This window comes from Chelmon rostratus, chromosome 10 (genome assembly GCF_017976325.1).
Source record: "Chelmon rostratus isolate fCheRos1 chromosome 10, fCheRos1.pri, whole genome shotgun sequence".
Classification (NCBI taxonomy): Eukaryota; Metazoa; Chordata; class Actinopteri; order Chaetodontiformes; family Chaetodontidae; genus Chelmon; species Chelmon rostratus.
This window is the reverse complement of record NC_055667.1, coordinates 11,101,430-11,120,762: the sequence shown is the minus strand read 5'-3', so window position 1 is coordinate 11,120,762 and position 19,333 is coordinate 11,101,430. Positions and strand designations below refer to the sequence as shown.

Genomic DNA, 19,333 nt, shown 5'->3' with positions numbered 1-19,333 from the left:
TCGTGGGCGTGAGTGACATCTAGTCTTCACTCTCTCTTAAGCAAAGCTGGCATTTCCTGACGCCCCCCCACTATGAGCGAATATCAGAATAGATTGAAACGACTCCGTGTCTCCAATCCCATTGTTAGTTGAAAGTTGAGGTAGATCAAGATGAGATCACAGGGGTATTACTGGCTGTGCATGTGTGAGAGTGAGCTATATACCTAAAGGAGGATGAGTGGAATTGCCTGGGATAGAGCTGGGAAAGGAGAGAGAGCAGTTGTGGCCTGAAAAGAAAGAGAAGCCTCAGATGTTAGATTCCTGCAACGATGCTGTCAGGTCTGATATTCTATATTGTGCAACGAGCGAGCACTACAGACTACAAGAAAGCAGGATTGTCAGAGCAACCTGAAACTGGATTAATAGCAGTAACTGCGCAAGTGATAACTGAGAGTAAACCACTATAACTGCAGCAGGCTCTACAATATACACTGAATTGTAAACTCCAACAGCAATTATCATTTCATGATAACGTGTTATCACAAGGAAATGTTCAGGTGTGCTTGCACAACTACAAAGGAACTTTTGATGAGGCTATGACCGGCTACTCACTACGTCAACACACCTACAAGCATGTCTATCTCTAGCCCTACTTTGTGTCAGTGAGCCGCAGCGACTGCAGGCAGTGATACATACTGCTCTGAACAGGGGCCACAGCTGGAGTCGAGGACAAATCTTCAGTGGGATAAAAAAAGAAAATGAAACACAGCAGAAGATTACAGATCTATGGAAAGCCAGCTTTACACTTTATAGATCAGGCACAAACACACACACACACACACACACACACACACACACATGTATATCCACACACATCCACAGAGGCAAATATGTGCGCAGTGTATCCTCACAAATACAACCACATGCAGGTTTATGCCAGCATGAGACGTCTGTTTGTTAGAGGGGCTGTGTTGAGTTGACCTGCAGGGAGCTGCACCACCAGAGGGCGCTGTGGAGAAAAAAGATCATGCACTTTGTCCTCCTTATTACTGAGCTCACTAATTCTAAGCAGGGATTGAGCTGTTGTGTAGTTAATGACAAATGCAGTGTACTCAGTAGATGTCAGTATGCATATATTTGCTTGATTGTCGTGCTGATGGACAATAACATTGCATAATGTATTGAACAGAAAATGGAGAAGCTACTCAAAATAGGAGTCATTATTGCAGCAACATCTCAGGGACACAAATTAATTGCACATTTTGTTGCATTTTGCCAACTTGTTCTGCAACCAGTTCATCAACAGAACACATCCAGCAGTTACAGAGCAGCATTATTCATTCTGAGTCATGTTTCTAACCACTTGATGAATGATGAATGTTTTCTAAAGAAAATATCTGGTGCTTTAGCTGCTAAATGCTCCATTTTGTTAACCAGCTAGTCGCTAACAGTGTCTGTCTACTATTTGGTGCTGGGCAGGTAGTGTACAGTGCGTTTTTGGAGCTTTTTCACTGAAAACAGCAGCCTTCTTTGGTTGAAAATGACACTGTGAGAGCAGTGAGAGTGAAGCAGAACAGCAGAATGAGCTGATACTCCTTATAAAACTCTGTAAAGCCGAGGGGAGCCGCAGATTGAGGTACTAATTCTCTGGAGTTTCATCACTATGGGCGGCTCCTTTCTCACTGTCACATAGCCTTCACATCTTCCTTTCATTCTCCGTCATTATCAAAATATTGATTACAGCCACTTTAAATTCATTTCTTGCATACTAGCTGCCAAACAGTACAACAAGACACGTGTGGTTCATATATGGTTTGGAAGTGAAACACACCTACAGCTTCTCATCACAACGCTGTTTGCTTATTGCTTTTCTGTACAAAGGGGAGAATACAACATGCTTTGTACAGCAGCTTGTAGCTACATACAGTATTGCCATTACTGTATGTACATGTATTTCTATTATTTAACAATTTTGGAGGATTTGTACTTAAACACATGACGACAAGAAATACTGGGCTCGGATTTACCTGAATCTGATAGGTGAATATCAAATTACAATTATTATTATTGGTTTATTGTCACACAGTTTTCAGATTTTTCAGTTGTCAACGTGTGGCACACACATCATTTAATGTGTTGTTGTCTGTGTTAGCTCTCACATTGTTTAGTGTGAATATTGTGTGCCCCAACGTGAACACATATAAAACAATTAACACTGCTGCACGTTGACGCAGGCTGTCCTGCTCTGACTGCTGAACCCTGAGCTGATTGAAGTGAAGATGAAAGCGGCAGTAAACTCTAACCAAACTTTTTTAAAACATTAAGCTCAAGCCATTAGCAAATACGTTGGCGATAACAACTAGGGTCTTCAAATGCTGTGCCAGGGAGCAAATAATTTAATCTCTGGAGGAGATGGTTATTTCTGGGTGACTGTGCAGTCCGCTTTATTTCTTCTTCGTTATCTCATGAGACCTAATGGAGAAAAACATTTGTCTGTCTGCCACGCTCTTCTGCTGTGACTGTTAGCTGTTCCCTCTCAGTGTTTCCTGCTCTTCTCTCTCACAGACTTTTCATCCCATATTCTGTGTTTTTTTCCTGTCTCTTACTTCAACTTTTGCATTACAAGGCTTTCAAACAAGACACGTGGACACACACACACACACACACACTGCTGATACTGGCCCTTTTTTCCTATTTTTTCTGTTCTGGTAAGCTAGTCTGTAATTTGTCCAAACATTTTTTAAGCTACACAACTGTTTTATCCTAACTAAAAGGGGATAAACAATAAAAGCAGTCACAAAGGTGAAATCTAAAAGGCAAACTTCATGGTCTGGACTCACTCACTCCCTTGCATTCACTCTTTCACTGTCACTCCATCACTCCCCAACAACATTTCTAAATGAATGCTGCCCCTGCTCTGTGCTATTGGCATTCACAAATTTACTCTGCTGCATTGTGACTAACATGCCCTGAGGACAGCGCTCCAAAACAGAACCATTTTATCTCCCCACTGAGCCTCTACTCAACCATATTTACAAACAATGCTCCTAATGGCTCTCAGGCTGGACATCCACCTACAAGATACGAAGCCTCTCAAGGGAAATATAAAAGCCAGAGAGGAATGAATAACTTTTATTAAAACATTCAGAGATAGTGGACACATATTTTCTCGTGCCTTCACATCTTTTTGCCTGCCAACTAACAGAGGAAGGGGTTTTCCAGGAACTTTGAACTGTCACGAAATTCTAAAAACATTCTTGGTATTTACTGTTAACTATCAGGGCTGAAACGAGCACCAGCCAAATTCAGCCAAATCTGAGCGGTGGCAGGTAATGTTGTCAATCTACTTGCCAAATTGGCCGAATTAAATTATGTGGTTCAATAGACAACAAGCGTAAAGTGTTAGCTAAGAGTTCAGCTACAACACAGAATATTCATGGCCAAAACAGGATCCACAGCAGACGCTTTGTTCTCTGAACTTGTCAGCTCATTATTCACTCAGTGAGACCGGCCCTGTGGCTGAAATGGATGATACCCTGAACAACAACCTGATGAATACTCAAGGTCATTAAAGGGGTGCGTGGCTGAACATCAGCTTGATGCACTACTCTATTCGAGTGCTAAAGAGATCCTGTAGAGCAGGCAAACTATTCCACAAAGGGCCGTGTGGCTGCAGGTTTTTGTTGCAACCAGTCAAGAGGTCACCTAATTCAGCTGATTAAATGAGTCCAGCCTGATGTGCTCCTCCTTGGTTGGAATGAAAACCTGCAGCCCACGGCCCTTTATGGAACAGTTTGGACATGCCTGCTGTAGAGCCACGTTAAGGAAATGCAGAAAAGCTGACCTCGAGATCCATGTTTCATTTATAAAGAGCCCTTTACTTTTTATGATAAGGCTGTTTGCAAGGCGGTTCCTACAGTGGATGTTCCATAGTATAAAACCTGCCCCGATTTCTGACATTCACTTTCCAGACTCAAAAAGTGACAACTTTGCTAAATATTTTCAAAATATAATTACCATCAAAACTGGTATTGTAGCTAAAGATGCCAATTGCTGTATCCCCTTCAAAAGGCAGAAAACTATGACTACTCTTTTATTTTTGCAGTGTATAAATGAATTGCACTAAGAAATTGTAGGGACGCCAAATCACAAACAATACCAAGGCTTTCGTAATTTGGCTTTATTTTAAGGAAAAAAATAATTCACTGTTTTGCTGCTAGACTTCAGAACTGAAAACTAAAAACTAAAAAGAGGAAGCACAGCCCTGTAGTTCAAGACAAGCTACACTGGCTCCCTGTATATTTTTGACAATGTCTAAAGGAAAGTCTTTTGGCTTTTATTTAAAGCTCTAAATGGCTCAAGACCAAACTGTTTTGACAAGTTAAAATTCATAGAGGCGGGAATATGTAATAGAGGCAAAGATCAAAATCTTCACATCAGATGGTAAAATGTCCTGACTTTTATTCAGTGTGGGGAGAGCTCCAGAACACTGGAGCCCACAACTCCCAGGATGCAATGAAAAGAGCCTTTTCAGTAGACTGCTGACGCCTTATAAACACCCACCTCTTTCAAAATCCAAAGTGCGTAACACAGGCTTTTATTTAAAAAGTTATTTCTAAGACCAGATAACCTCAATGACATCATCAGGGGTTATTTTCTCACATGTGACAGACAGTCCTCTGGAGCCACATACACAATATACAACTGTTTTCAAAGGCCTGTAGCTATGGTACAGTACCATAAATCATTAGCATAAACATCTCGACTGTATGAATTACTACACTGCAATTACTATATCTGTGGTCACATGCTACAGATATCTACCTTATCTGTAGTATGTGACCACATGTTTCAAAAACACTAGTGGGGCTTTCACACTTAAGCCAATGCAAATGATTTCATCTACTCACGTGCTTGAGCAATGGTGCTGCTCTCCTGGGCCAGCGGAGGTCCACAACCTGCTCGAGTGCAGGCACTGAGGTGGAAGCGGTAGAGGCTGCCCTCATTCAAGCCCTGAAGCTGCCACTGGGTGGTGTCAGCCACACTGATGTTTATCTCCCGGGAATCAACCACCTCCAGCGTGGTCTCATTAACTATAGAGGAAGGAGAAAGATGTCAGGTCAGTTCACAAGGCATGAGTGAGCCTACGAGAGATAGACACAGAAGAAGTCATCACTGCTGGCTCATGTTGTATGTTAATGGAACAGAGCTATAATGAGGGTCAGCGGTTGAGGGAGGAGGAAGATGAAGAGATGTCATGCTAGCTCATGCAGAAAGTGAACGTAGCAGATACAGTACATGTCGTGACAGGTGAGCTGAGGAGGAATACATTATGAGGGAAGGCGAGAGGAGATGAAAGGAGGAGACAGGAAGCTCAAGAGGAGGGGAGGGGGGGTAAACAAGTGGCAACTGATGAAAAGGGGAGGAGGAGAGAACGAAAAAGGAAAAACAGGAGGAGGAGGTAATGGGGGAGACACGATGAAGGAAAAGCTGACAAAACACTAGTGTAAGAGGAAGACAAAAAATACAAGAACAGGTGGAAGCAGAAGGAACACAAAGAGACAAAAGAAAAAAATAAACAAGGCAGAAGCAGTAGAGGAAATCAGAAGAGTAGCAATCACAAGCAGCATGATCACCAAACCTGCATTATAGATCAAGGTAAAGCATGTGTGCAGGATGTAGAAAGAAGAGAAACCCCCCTCCCCAAACCCCCACACTGATGTCATTACTGTACCAATGTTGAAATGCAGATGAGATGTAAATGTATGTCACACCTGTTGTGCTGCTTCGGAAGACTGATGTTTGTTCGCAGCACAGAAAACTGGATATCATATATGTTCGTGAACATCATCATCATCATCATCATTATCTACTGATATTACACCACAGTTTCATGACTCAGCTGGGGGTGCATATGGCACCACATGTATTATATTACACTCAATGAATTAACAGTCGGCTAAATTTGAAATATCTTTGAGTTACATGATGAATCAGTAAAAACCTCCAACACCCACAGGCTGCATTGTGCGGGAATATCTGTGTAGAGTCTGACATCTGATATGGGAAAAAGCAGAAAGGAGAAGGGGACAGAGTGTATTGAAGAGCTGGCCAGACTCTGTGGGTGCTGGTGGAGGCGGCAAAGGGCTGTCTCTGCCCTCACATTTTACACAAAAGACTTCAGAAATGTCAGCCAGCGAGAGTGTAGGCTTTGAAATCAGAGGAAGAGTAACAAAATCCCCAGTGGTGTGGTCTACGCAGCCCCCCTGGGGTCATAAATTAAATAAATTTATAAACCGTGCTCTCTGTTTCATAATCCATATTTTGCAATCCATGCCCACAGAATCCATGCACATAGATTGCAAATCATGACTCTGCGAGCTCATTTATAAACCGTGGTCGTGCATCCGAAAACCGAGAGCACATATTTAAACATGGCTTTTTTTTTTATCTCAGTTGACCCCAAGGGGGCTCTACAGAACTCTACACGATAGGCAGGTATACGCTGTAAACCTGGAAAGCTCCATGATTTCAGCATTCACTTAGAAATGTGCATGGATACAAAACAATATCATTTTTGATATTTGTTTCCACTCGCCAGCAGTCCCAGATCCCAGATCAGATACAAATCAGCACTTGATCTCATGCAGAGATCGCTTTTTGTGAATTTTCAAGGACGCGGTCTGACTGATGTGTTGATGCATTGCAGACGCCTCACAGATATCTTTCCATCTTTATCTGAGTTTGGCTAAATGCTAAAATGCTCACTGTGGATGCTCCAGCAGTGACTTCTGCATGTGCTACACTGCTGAGGAACTTCTTCCGTCAATGCGGGAGGCCTTTCTGCTGTGTTTGACGATTTCCATCACGTTGTAACTGCAGAGCCTCTTTCAGCTCAAAATGCTCGAGTGGGCAGAGTGGAGAAGTTGAACCAAGATGGTTGTGGACTTCATGGTGCACGGGGCTCAGAGACAGGTGAATACAACAACTACAGAGAGGGACATCAACAACCACTGTGTTGCCAAGCAACATAGCCTGGTGTGTGCGTGCTGCGCGGTGTGCAGCTCTCTTTGCTTTAACGTGTGTGTTTGTGGTGCTAACACTGGTTAAAATCTCTGTGTCGTATACTTTGGTGATGTTTTATTCTGCTGTTCAAATAGCAGTTATTTAATTTCTGTAGCCTAAACTGCCTGTTGGAGGCGTCGGTGCCCATAGATCTTTTTTATTTACTGTTGGTCGTTTATGTTTTTGTCCGACTTTTGTCCTCTTTTAATTCTAGTGAGGTTACACAAGAGTAGGAAGGCCGTTGTCTATGGACATATCACATGATGTTGTTTCACTACAGTTGTTGGAATGACTGGAATGCAGCTGTATCCTAAAGGTGTCATGGTAATTTAACAGTAGGATGATATACCACCAGATACCCACCCCACAATTATTGTAAAAATGTAACGTTCACTGACTTATATCTCAGCACATTTTTAAAAAAGTACTTTTGCTTGAGTAAAGTTTCTTTAAAGTAATGATACTTTTACTTTAGTATAACGTTCCAGCACTCTTTCCATCTCTGCATACCTTTATATGACTATATCTCAGCCTCAAGACACAGCTGATACGACTGATCACAGAGCTTCATACAAAACACTACCACATGAGCAATAGTTTAGAAATAACTCAATAATAACTCAATGCAGTGTCAACTCATAATCCCATAGCACAGATTACCCTGAAAACAAAAGAGATATGCAGCATGTCCAGATACATGACATGCTGCATATCACACATATTCACATGAGTGAATATAACAATGAGGCTGCTGCAGACCACTGTGGAGTATTCAGCGTTAAACAGTGCAACCTAGTGTCTGGTATGATAACACAGGAGAGGAGAGGAAAGAGAAGAGGGGGGCAGATGATAGTGTATGCAGTATGTTTTCAGGTTCATCGGATGAGCATCAACCTGTAGGCTCAAAGGCAAACTGTCGTATCACACATCCACCCCCTCCAGGCGTCTTCCCACTGCAGCTACACTCCCGCTTACACTTCACCCACAATGCCTCACACTACAAACAGTAATCTATTGATGAAAGCACTCAAGGTCTGCACTCTGTGAGTCAATGAGTTATTCGTTAAAGACCATTGTGTATGTACATACTGTGGTGGTACTGCAGGAGATAACCAGTGAGGACGCCGTTTGTCTCCAGCGGTGGGCCCCACACCAGCAGAATGGAGTCTTTCTGGGCGTTGGAGGCGGTCAGGACGGGCACTTGCTCAGGAACTAAAAATGACACTAATGTTAATGCATCTACAGTACAGACATGCTTCTCAGGCAGCTTTTGATTTATTTGGAGCGGGTTAAACTTCACATTGGACTGCCAGTCTGTTGTAGTGTTAAAGAATATTTTTAGGATGCTTGAATCAAGACAGTCAGTCACATCAAAAACAGTTAGGATTTCTTTCTCTCGTGTCAAGTGTCTCTTTGATATTAGATATTTATTCTTTCATGCTTGAAACTTTTTAAAGAGCCCTCTTTGCCCTTTTCTTATTAAACAGATGAAAAAGCACACTGATGGAGCAAATGATAGTTTGCCTGTTTGAAGCAGCTTTGTCATTTGACAAGGCAGCAGCACTGACGAAGCATCCTCATGAAAAGCTTCATCAGGCCACCTTTGATGACTTCGTCTGTCGCTCCTGGTCTTAAGGCTAAACATTTGACTACATCTGCTAAATTCAAAGATCCCCTCCAAATGTCTTTGGAGATATACTGTATGAAAATAGAATTGTAATTTCTATCTGACGTATTTTCTACAAAAGTTTCAGTTGCCTGTTTACATTTTTTAAATTACATATACTCCTTCCCCTTCACTGAGGGGAAAATCCATAATCTATGAAGATGCACTTGTTTTTCATTTCTAAAGTTTAACTACTGGGCACAAAATGTCTCCCACTTCACTGAACAGCCCATTATCAGTGTATGTGCACTGGAGGTTTCAGGTATCCACATCACACTGGGCCATGCTTGATTTCCAAAGACTTTGCAATGTCACAGCTCTTGCTTGTAGGTCGGCATCTTCGAATCAGAATTAAGGTGAGCACAGAGAAACTTTCCCTGCTTCACAAATGAATCTGAAAACAGTCAAAACAGCCTTCTAGTGTCAGACTCCGCTCACTTATTATTCTGCGCAGTGAAGCACAAACATCCAAGTGAGGTAACAATAAGCAAAACACATTTTGAGTGGAGGAGGACTTCGATGTAAATGAAATGTGTGTTTTTGTTAAAGTTCCTCGTCTTGTTGTCTGACTCACTTTAAATGTCCACCATGTCATTAATGGATTCTTCTGCAAGCTGTATGTGCATCTTTTATGTTTTTAAGTGTGAGGAGCCTCCAAACGGTGTGTTTTTGTGCCACCTCACCTCCCTCTGGAGTGCTGAAGGTGACCGGGTCACTGTTGGGCCCATTGCCTTTCTTGTTGAAAACGTTGACAGTGAGTCTGTACTCAGAGAAAGGTTGAAGACTCGGCACGATGGCGTGAGTCCTCTTCCCAGGAAAAGACATGGACTGGCGTTCATCTAAAATCTTGTTGGGATTCAGCAGACTCCGTTTTCTCAACCAGTGAACCTGACAGAGGGAAGCAATGGACAATGGTGAGGAACAAGTGCGAGCAGACCCCAGAGAGGAGGGAGAGAACACTAAGACACAACATAAGTCTGCTTTCCCCTTTAATGAGGCAGTTATCTGAAGCCAGACATCACATATGACCTGCAAATCTGAACATCAAGAGATGTGTGTGTGTTAAAATAGCTACTTCACACAGTCGCATTGCAATTTTCACTCCGTCAAACGCCTACATACCTTCAATGAAAACAGTGATACAGGTAACAGAGCGCAGTAAGGAAAAATGTGCCAAGAAGCATAATTTTACAAATATTGTGTAATATTACCACATTTAAAAGTATGTTTTCATTGAATTATAGCTAGACACATTATTTGATCAAATTACACATTAGTTAAATAAAAAAAAAAATAAACAAGGCTGGAAAAACGTAATCTGTGAATTTATTTCTGCCTTAATTCATAAGACTGTTTCTCTTTCTCTGAAAAAACTAAACTGAGGTGCCTCTGTGAGCACATGCTGAAATCTCATCGTTGAGTTCATCCTCAACAGGGGGTGCGCTGCTGTTTTTTAGCTGGCTAATGACAAAACCATACCACCAGAAAAGGTACACCGTTCAGAAAAGGGCAATTAGGGGAGTTTGAAATGCAGACAGTGAAAGGGATTCAGGTTGGACAAACTCAGAATCTTAAAACCACAAAACAGATAGAGTTTCAAGGGAACAATCTGTCAATCTGTCAATGGAACAATGCTAATTATATATATATACACACACACACACACAAACACACACACACACACACATTTGTCAAATTTAACTCGATTTTTAGAAAATTGTAAGTTTTCTATTAATGCCAGTGTGTCTCTCATAATGTCCTGTTTGACTGTACAATCAGCATTACATAGTCATGCTACAATGGAAGGGCTAAGCCTGACACATTTGGGATATAACACCTAAAGAAATACAAAGATTCACTCTTGTAAAGTCACATTATAAGCATTTTTGTATCTCTGTCTCAGCTATATCCTGCCCATTAAAATGTTGGTTTTGGCCTTTGCACTTACAAAAGATGACACAGCGTAGGTGAGTGGTCCATCTGTGTGTTTGATTAAGACGCAGGACAGTAAAAACGCATGAAACAGGAAATGTCTCACATATAATGAGACTAACGAGAAAATGTGTTAGAAGAAAGATCTAAGATCAAAGCAATCTAGGTGAAAGACTGACTTTCCAAGTTAAGCTTCTTTAGCCTGCTGTCATTCCGACATTGCTGTTAAATGACATTAATAGCTAGTTATATAATAGATATATAAGTATGTAGTAAATAATAAGTATATCAATTTAGGGCCCGCTTCAATTGCCCCTATAATTACAGATTCTTTAGTAAGTGACAGTTATTATTGAACTTTTAAAGATGTTTAAAGCTTAGAAAGATTTGCCAACTGCAGCTCATTATCTGTTTGCACCTGTACTATCTGTACCCGTCTCATGTAAATACCAAGTAATGACTGTGTTGTATAATACTGTGCTGTTGTTTAGAGTCTCTCTGTTGCTTTGAAAGTCTTCAGTTACACATAGTAGGGTGAAAGAAATCACGCTTCAGGACCATGAAAACTTACGTTGTAGCCCCCGAGATGACCTCTCACTGTGGCAGGTGGAGCTGGGGTCCAGCTAACTCTCAGAACAGTGGTGTTGAACACCTCCACTGCCACATCCCGTGGTGCTGCAGTCGGGACTGAAGAACACACAGAGGAAGGTCAGGACACACTGAAAACAACAGGTCACCTTTGCAGAGACTCTTTAACACTACCATAAAACATTTACACAGACAGAAAACTAACTGAAAAACAGCCTAATTAGACAGTCTGAGCTGTTAAAGGAAAAAAAAATAGCCTTTTTTCTGTTTAAGCTGTGTAGAAATAATGTGTTGCTGGTGAAGGCGGTAAATAAAAACAGTGAAGCTGGTGGATCAGCATAAATGTGCACAAATACATACTCAGCTGGACACCTAATGAGGCAGCTTCCTTGTTCAAAGCAGTGTTATTGTTTTTTTTTTTTCATTCAGCAGGGACAAATACCACACCAATCATGGAATAAAAATATTCTCAATACTTTCTGCTCTACATGTCACTGTACTGGTAGCAGGAAAGGACGGAAGCACATCAAACACTAAAAGAGAGAAGCAGCCATTGTGCATCAGTGGGTCTAAAGTGTGTCGTGATCTGTCAAATCTCCCACAGCTTCTGAGACAGAAGTGGAAATTTGACATCCCTCTGCTCTACAAAGGTTATCTGCCACCTGCTGGATTCAGCAAAGGAGGAAAAAGTCACTACTGCACACCTGCACGGGGTTAAAACCACGGGCAAAAGGAAAAAAGGAAATAACTTAACCTGACACATTTTCCCGCAGACAATGCCAAAAGACGGCTGACGACAGGGTGGGCCGCCATAACACAAAAAGTTCACAATAAGTGACGAGCAAAAACAACAGCTACATGTGCTAGTTCAGCCTCACGGTCTGCTTTAATGAAACAGAAGAACTGAAGTGAGTTGCACATTAACAGGAAACGCTGATTTCAATGTGTTAATGACATGAATACATACAACAGAGGAGGTATTTCGTCTGTAACTCACCATCTTCTCCGGAGTAACCGGTAACAACTTTAGGCTGCGGTCCCCAGCCGTGGCTGTTCCTGCTCTGAATTTTGATCTCGTAGGGAACAAAGGTGGACGTGTTCCTCACGACAAAGGAGTGTCTTTTGACCAGATGCTCCCTCCAGACATCTTCCACCCCCAGTTTCCTGTAGCTCACCTTGTACTCGAGACCTGGGCCATTGTGTTCAATAGGCTGCAGCGGCTGCAACAGACAGTGTTCTGATGACTTAGAAATCCTGAAGAATTCTTCCCTTCTTTAATGGCTTCTTGTGCACAGTCTTACAGACAGATTCTCGTTCTCTTACCTCCCAGCTAATGTCCATCTGATGAGGGAGATGGCCTTGAATTTTGATGTTTTCTGGGTTCTTATCAGGAGCTTTGAAGAGAAGTTGTGTGATTGTATAATTAAAATCAAAAGTAGCATGATTAGGTTCAACTGTAGTCTTTCACCGGTAAAATGCAAGTATCTTTACTGTTCAGCTAGAACAGCGTGTTTGGATACTCTACAATTATCCTCAGTTCACACACACACATATTCAAATGAGAGCCAAGGTTAAGCAGAAACATGTGCTGGAGCTAATACTTGAGGACTTTAAGGGCTTCTGAGACCCAAAAATATCCACACCCCCTACTGCTACAAAGTCCTGTGGCCAAAAGCTGGCCTCTCCACACAGAATCTCTCTGCACATTTCAGATGAAATGTTAAAACTTTGCATGCTGTCACAACAGGCAGATAACCAGAGCAGAAAATGTTAATTAAAGGGAGCGGGAGTCTCACCAGCAGGGGGTGTTTTGTATCTCTCGGTGGGCTCACTGGGGGGTCCAGGTCCAACGGCGTTAACAGCATACACTCTGAACTGGTAGTTAAGGTGGCCATGTAGTGCCAGCTCGGCTGTTGCCTGGTTACCAGGGACTTTCTGTAGCTCCTTCCACCTGCCGGGCTCCCATTGGCTCTCCTCAAACTCCACTATAAATTCTGTGTTCATGGAGAAGACACAGACGTTCATTCAGTGATTGCCATAATCACAGCTGCTGCATACATTAGACTCCTTTTATTGCACTGTACAGGCCACGACACATGACTGATAGTTACAGAAGGTAGTGACTAGCTGGTGAACACAGTGGCGCATTTAGCAGCTAAAAATCCGGATCCCTCAGTTAGACACCAAAAAGAGTGTGAATATTGGTCAAATGGCAAGAAACACAACTTCAAATGAAGGCTCATGTTGCTCTGTAACTGCTACATGTGTAAATAAGGAATTGTTTGCAACATTTTGGCAAAATCAACTCGCAAGGTTGTATTCGCAAGGTGATGATGAAAAAAAAACAGTTATTGCAGGTTTAACTGAACTATAAATGCTTTTTGTCAAAAAATCTCTGAGTGCATAGCTTCCTACTTGTTCCCGAAATGAGAGATGTGTCCATTAGTCATGCAGCACTACACCTGAGAGCGTGTCGGAATTGAGGATGATCCATATGTGTCCAAAGTCTCAGGTAACTACACCCTGAGAGAACCCGACTGACTGTTAATCATGCAGGGGTCAATAAAAAGTAAACGAGGGAGCACTTTCAGACACAGCCACGGCTTTTAGCAATTTCCATGGCAAATTAATTACATTAACTGAATATTTCTATACACACACCTGGTGCTGAGTCAAACTGTGTGATCCACAGATATTGTTTAGAACAATATTTACAACTGATGTCTCTTGTTCTGAGATGTTTAATTAAACAAATAAAATGATAACACATTTTCGGTCGAACAAAGAATCTCTTCAGGCTTCTTCTAGCTTCTGATCACAGCTAATAAACATAAAATGAGGATACACTTTTCAATTGATATAAACCTCTTATCATCAGTACACTCCAAAAATAAATGAGTCCCTTTTTGAAGCATAAATGAGACACAAGCTTCCCTGCCAGGATCGTCAGCACTTCACAGCTATTTGCAGCCATCACTTGAACATTGACAACATTTTGTCATGTGCAGTAACTGAATTAACATGCATCAAAGAGCAATTCTAATGCAGGCTTTGGGTGATAGACTTCAACCTATTTCTGTGTATGACATCTTCCATAAACACAGCAGCCACTGAACAAAATCAGGTGAAGCAGAAATGCCAGTTTCCTGAGCCATGTCATTATCTATACACTATTCTGTTATTTACTGTTGCTACAGTGAATCAAGAAAAACTTCCACCTCTGGTTGGACCATAAAGTTAGAATCAATTCCGTTCTACTATATTCACTCAGCTTGGGTGTGTCCTGGGGACGGCCATACGCATAATAAACTCTACCCACTCCACACTAACACTAATTATTTTATAATTGCACCATAATTACACAGTAACTACATCATTATGTAGCCTGCAAACTAAAGTTTAACGACCGACAATCAAAACAATGCACAGTATACAAGCAATTGCAAATAGTTTCACTGCTGCATTATTTAGCACCAGCACTAACCCCCGACCCCCCAGACTTCACATTTTCTGCTTCTTCTACTCTAACACCTACCTGTTACAGAACTGTTGTGATCACTCCCAGGCACCCATGACAGGGAGATGTTCCTCGGACTATTGAGTTCAGATCTCTGTAAATTTGTTGGAGCATCTGGAACGTCTGCAACACAAAATGCATAAAACAATATTAGATGCTGACTGTCCTCAGTTTAATAACCAAAACATGAGAATGACATCAAACCGCAATGCAACACCCGGTTTTAAATGATTTATATCACGGCCTATATATTCTAAGTCCTTTCAAGGGGCATGTAGTCAATAATTAATTATTATTATTCTATACTTATTATTTACAAACCCCTCTAACCGAGTATGGTGAGTAGTGCAGTGGCATCGTCCTCATCCAGGCTGGTTCTAGCAGTGCATCTGTATTGTCCCTGGTCACTCAGGTTCACATTCATGATCTGCAGCATGCCATCGTCCACTGAGTATCTGAACGTATAAGCACATGTGTTAGTACATATCTGGAAAACCAAATCAATCAGTCAATCAAGCAGAACATACTCTGTGAGCATGTATAGTACCTCCACCAAAGCTGCACCAACCTCTACACTGTTATTGATTTGAATAATCGGAAAAGTTTGGATTTTATTCATGTACGTCTGGATTTTCACCGAAATGCACATACTGATAGACAATCGGTTTATTTATTTAAACCAGCAGTTTGTGCTATGACCTAACTCTCCAACAACTGTTATTAAAACTGTGGCTTGGCTTTAGATAACAATCTACCTAAAATCCAGGCAAACAAAAATATAACCTTCTGGGCAGACAAAGACCAACAAAATCCCAAAGTCTGTGATCTGCTACTGATCAGGATAAGGAACAAAGCTATAGGGATTTTTCATTCCTTTTTTTCTTCTCTAGCATTGGCATAAAGATAAAAACACTAAACAAAGCCATCGTAAACACAAACACACCTGAAAAATAATGGAAACACTATCAAACCAAAGCCACCCACCTGGAATTTTCCTCAAAGGGCGGCGCGATCTCCTGTCCATCCTTCCTCCATACCACCTCAAAGGAGCCCCGCAGGCTTTTATCGTACTCTGCCTGACACGTCAACTGGGCTCTGGTCCCACTGATGACCTGCATGTCCTGAGGTGGAGCTACTATTTTTGTTGGGTCTAATGATTTAAAAAAAGGCAGGGACAAAGGCACATACATTAAACAGATAAGATTAAAACATAATGATATTTGTCTTGTTAGGCAGCAGGAGGGGAGAGAATTATTCATATTTCCTGCAAGCTTCAAATGAGATGTGAATATTTGAAGTTAATCCAAATTATTTACTTTATAAATGAGTCTTTCTCGCAGTAACTGCCTCTTTGATTTGTGAAACGAGTAATCAAAATGGAAATGTCCTGATATTGCTCAATAAATTTCCATGGTAATTTGCATTTATGAAACGTCCATGAAATATATATTTCCAAATATGTTCCACCACATTATTATTTAGGCTGCATCTTTTTATAACGTCAATGAAAGATGAATTAAAAGTCTAGATACTAACAAATTTATTGGCTTTTTAGCACAAGCATGTTTCACAGGACCTGACAGAGACAGGCTACTTGAACTACTTGACCAATCAAAAGCAGACAAAACAGAGCAAAGACATAAAGAGGATTCTACCTTCCATAAAAAAACGATGTGACACTGCTTTTGTTTTTTTCGTTTTAAGCCTTCTGTGGAACAAACGACCTGCAACAACCCTCGTGTCAGTCATAGAAGTACCAGACCATGTGTTGTTATAACACAACCACACTGGCTTCAATTCTAAAGGGTCAGTTCACCCAAATAACAAAACCAGCTTTTCCCCAGCTCTAGTCTAGCCAAGCAGATATGAAAACTGTCATTTGGGTGAATTGGACCATTAATGAATAGTCGTGTGCAGAGGCTGGTGCTAATCCTGCTTAAAAAAGTCAACAGTAGTGGTGCTGCTGAGATACCTTTCACATCCAGCACAGCAGTGATAGCCGTGTTGCCCTCCGTGTTGAAGGCAAAACACACATATTTCCCACTGTCGTCCTTTTGTGCACTGATGATTCGTAAAGATCCGTTCTGGAGAGTAAAAAAACGTTCTCCCTGGATGATTCCTGGAGTCTCATCTCTGGTCCTAGGAGAGAAAGTTTTCACACCTCTTTTAGAGCGTATGTGCAACTTATCCGACAGCAGAAGAGCAAATCATAGTTTGCCAGTTTAGGTGCCATTTTGACACCAATTTCAGGCTGAATGTTTAGCTATATCCTCCCGTCTGCTTTGGTCATATTGGAACCAATCTAACCACGTCTATTTAATCTTTTCTTTTCGTAATCATCTTCAGAATATCATTTTTCGTCCTTTATATTTCAGGTCTTTTTAAACTTTGTTTTAGTAAAAACAGTGACGTATAGCTACTAGTTTCGACTGAATCAGGCAGGTCCAATCCAAAACTGAGCGAGACATGGTTAGAGTTGTTGGAATATCATTCAATAGAATCAGAGGAACTATACTAACATTGTGAGGGTATTTTGTCATGGACTGTCTGAGATCCTATTTCCCTTTTGTAGAACTGTAGCAGAGCTGCAGTGGTAGTTAATAGGATTTAATTAGCCCAATTTCAAGGAACGGAAGAGGATTATCTCATTAAACAGATATAAGTGTCAGCATCAGACTATGTCATGCAGACACCTGCAGCAGTGTGGGATTAATAGCGTGACTCACTGCGGTGATTGTGTATGTGCTCTGCTTCAGTCTTTAGACCGTAGCACAGACATAAAACCTACTAATGCAGTGAATGCATGAATTAAAACCATGGTTACCTAAAGAAAACATCGCACTGAATAAAGGCATGAAGTTCTTATGTCTTCACAACATGTGTCAAAATGCTCACTGACAGACGTCACCAAGACTAATACCTGTTGGCCTGGTGATCACTTACCAAGAGATGATGGGTGGTGGAGAGCTGAAAACACTGCAGTTCATGACCATGTCTCCTCCTAGTATTACAGCGTACTCCTGGTTGTCCTTCGTCAGTATCCGAGGAGCCACATCTAAGAAGAAGGGGAAGGACGGGAGATTTAAGCTGCTAAAATGTGAAGTTATTGTCGATGAGAATTTGTTCACGAGAAATAAAGAAGAGATGAGTGAAAAAACAGATACAATTCAAACACAGACAGGAGCATCACAACCTCTCGTATCACTTCATGAGCAACATCGTAACATTTCTTATAGAGAGCTGAAGTGCCAGAGTAAGAAAACCTCATCCAAAATATAATAGTGCAAATTACTACACATCTAGCAACACAAACCTGCTCAACAGTACGGCGTGTGGTTCATTCCATATGTCTTATTAAGGACTGCATTTTTTCTACAATCTAATACCATTGCTTAATTAATATTACTGTTATTAACCATGTCTAACCTACATGCAGGTCAAATATGGCTGTAGAGCTAAAATGATGTCAATTAATCAATTGGTCCATTGATTAATTGTCATGAAGCATATCGTTAGACCAGTGACCAGACAAAACCAGCAATCTAAATATGTAGATTCTGGTAAATTGTGTGAAATACTCTTTACTGTTATTGAACAGTTTATCGTCTAAACAATGGATCAATTAATCAAGAAAGCAATAACTTAATAAATTAATTAATAATTAATACTGAACATAATCAGTAGTTGCAGGTCTGCATTGTTGCAACCACAGCAGGACTGAACAGATTAGTGTAGTCTCTGCTTGTACACAGCAGAGACTACAGCTAAAATAACAAGAGCAGAGATGGTGGATTTCATGGATATGGAATAAAACTCTATTATTTGCACTGCCAGGTTGAGAAATTTGTATTAGTATGCTAACAAATTAAACATGAATTAACTTACACACTCATGTTAGAATATGGATCGTAAACCCCTCATTTTTCAGAAATTCAGAATGAGAGATTGCATTGAGTTACAGAACAAAGCGGAACAAAGGCTTACTGGGGGTGGCTCGTTACATGCAGTCCTCTTTATTAGGTAAACTCCTACAATAATAATGACCTGAGTGTTAGAATGGCAATAAGTGAAAAATAATTGAGCGTATCTCATCTCAGACAGGACTGACTGTCTAAGATTTTTGTTCAAGGTAGAATACATGCAATCGGGGAGGTTGTGGCTGCTTCTCCTGTCCACATGTTGAAGTCAGTGAACCCCCAAAGTTGTTCCTGATGGTGCCGGTGCATTTTGGATAACAGTGCTACATTAGTGCAGCCATGTACCATATATATTATAATAAATAGAAGATCTTCGTTCATGGCAAATCATGAGTTCCTAACAGCTAAGTGCAACATGCAGACAGATGGGATACAGCCGCAGCAATTGCAGAAGATACGTGGGTGTGATTTCTTTTTATTTACAGGAGCAGAAGATCTGCACTTACTACTGTCAGCCAAAAAGAAGACGAAGCTACAGTAACCATGTGAGCACAAAATTGGGAGATTGAAGAGGGAAAAAGGTTGCAGATTTGCTATATGAGGATAATATAAGGATCCATTACTTAAAGAGTGCTGCTGCCCAGGCGTCGTCTGTCATGACTATAATCT

General features: G+C 41.1%; 1 protein-coding gene across 5 annotated transcripts in view; it reads right to left on the bottom strand.

The window, feature by feature from the left end:
• LOC121612526 (neural cell adhesion molecule L1-like protein) overlaps window positions 1-19,333 on the bottom strand; it is a 55,048-nt gene that overhangs the window by 7,166 nt on the left and 28,549 nt on the right. For all 5 annotated transcript variants that reach the window (XM_041945466.1, XM_041945470.1, XM_041945469.1 and 2 more), the window contains exons 12-23: window positions 17,691-17,802; window positions 16,720-16,886; window positions 15,732-15,897; window positions 15,078-15,202; window positions 14,766-14,870; window positions 13,027-13,224; window positions 12,554-12,624; window positions 12,228-12,450; window positions 11,214-11,329; window positions 9,394-9,598; window positions 8,134-8,256; window positions 4,890-5,072 (exon numbers count right to left, since the gene is read on the bottom strand). In XM_041945466.1, the coding sequence (XP_041801400.1) occupies window positions 4,890-5,072; window positions 8,134-8,256; window positions 9,394-9,598; window positions 11,214-11,329; window positions 12,228-12,450; window positions 12,554-12,624; window positions 13,027-13,224; window positions 14,766-14,870; window positions 15,078-15,202; window positions 15,732-15,897; window positions 16,720-16,886; window positions 17,691-17,802 (1,794 nt within the window). The remainder of the gene's footprint in view (window positions 1-4,889; window positions 5,073-8,133; window positions 8,257-9,393; window positions 9,599-11,213; window positions 11,330-12,227; window positions 12,451-12,553; window positions 12,625-13,026; window positions 13,225-14,765; window positions 14,871-15,077; window positions 15,203-15,731; window positions 15,898-16,719; window positions 16,887-17,690; window positions 17,803-19,333) is intronic.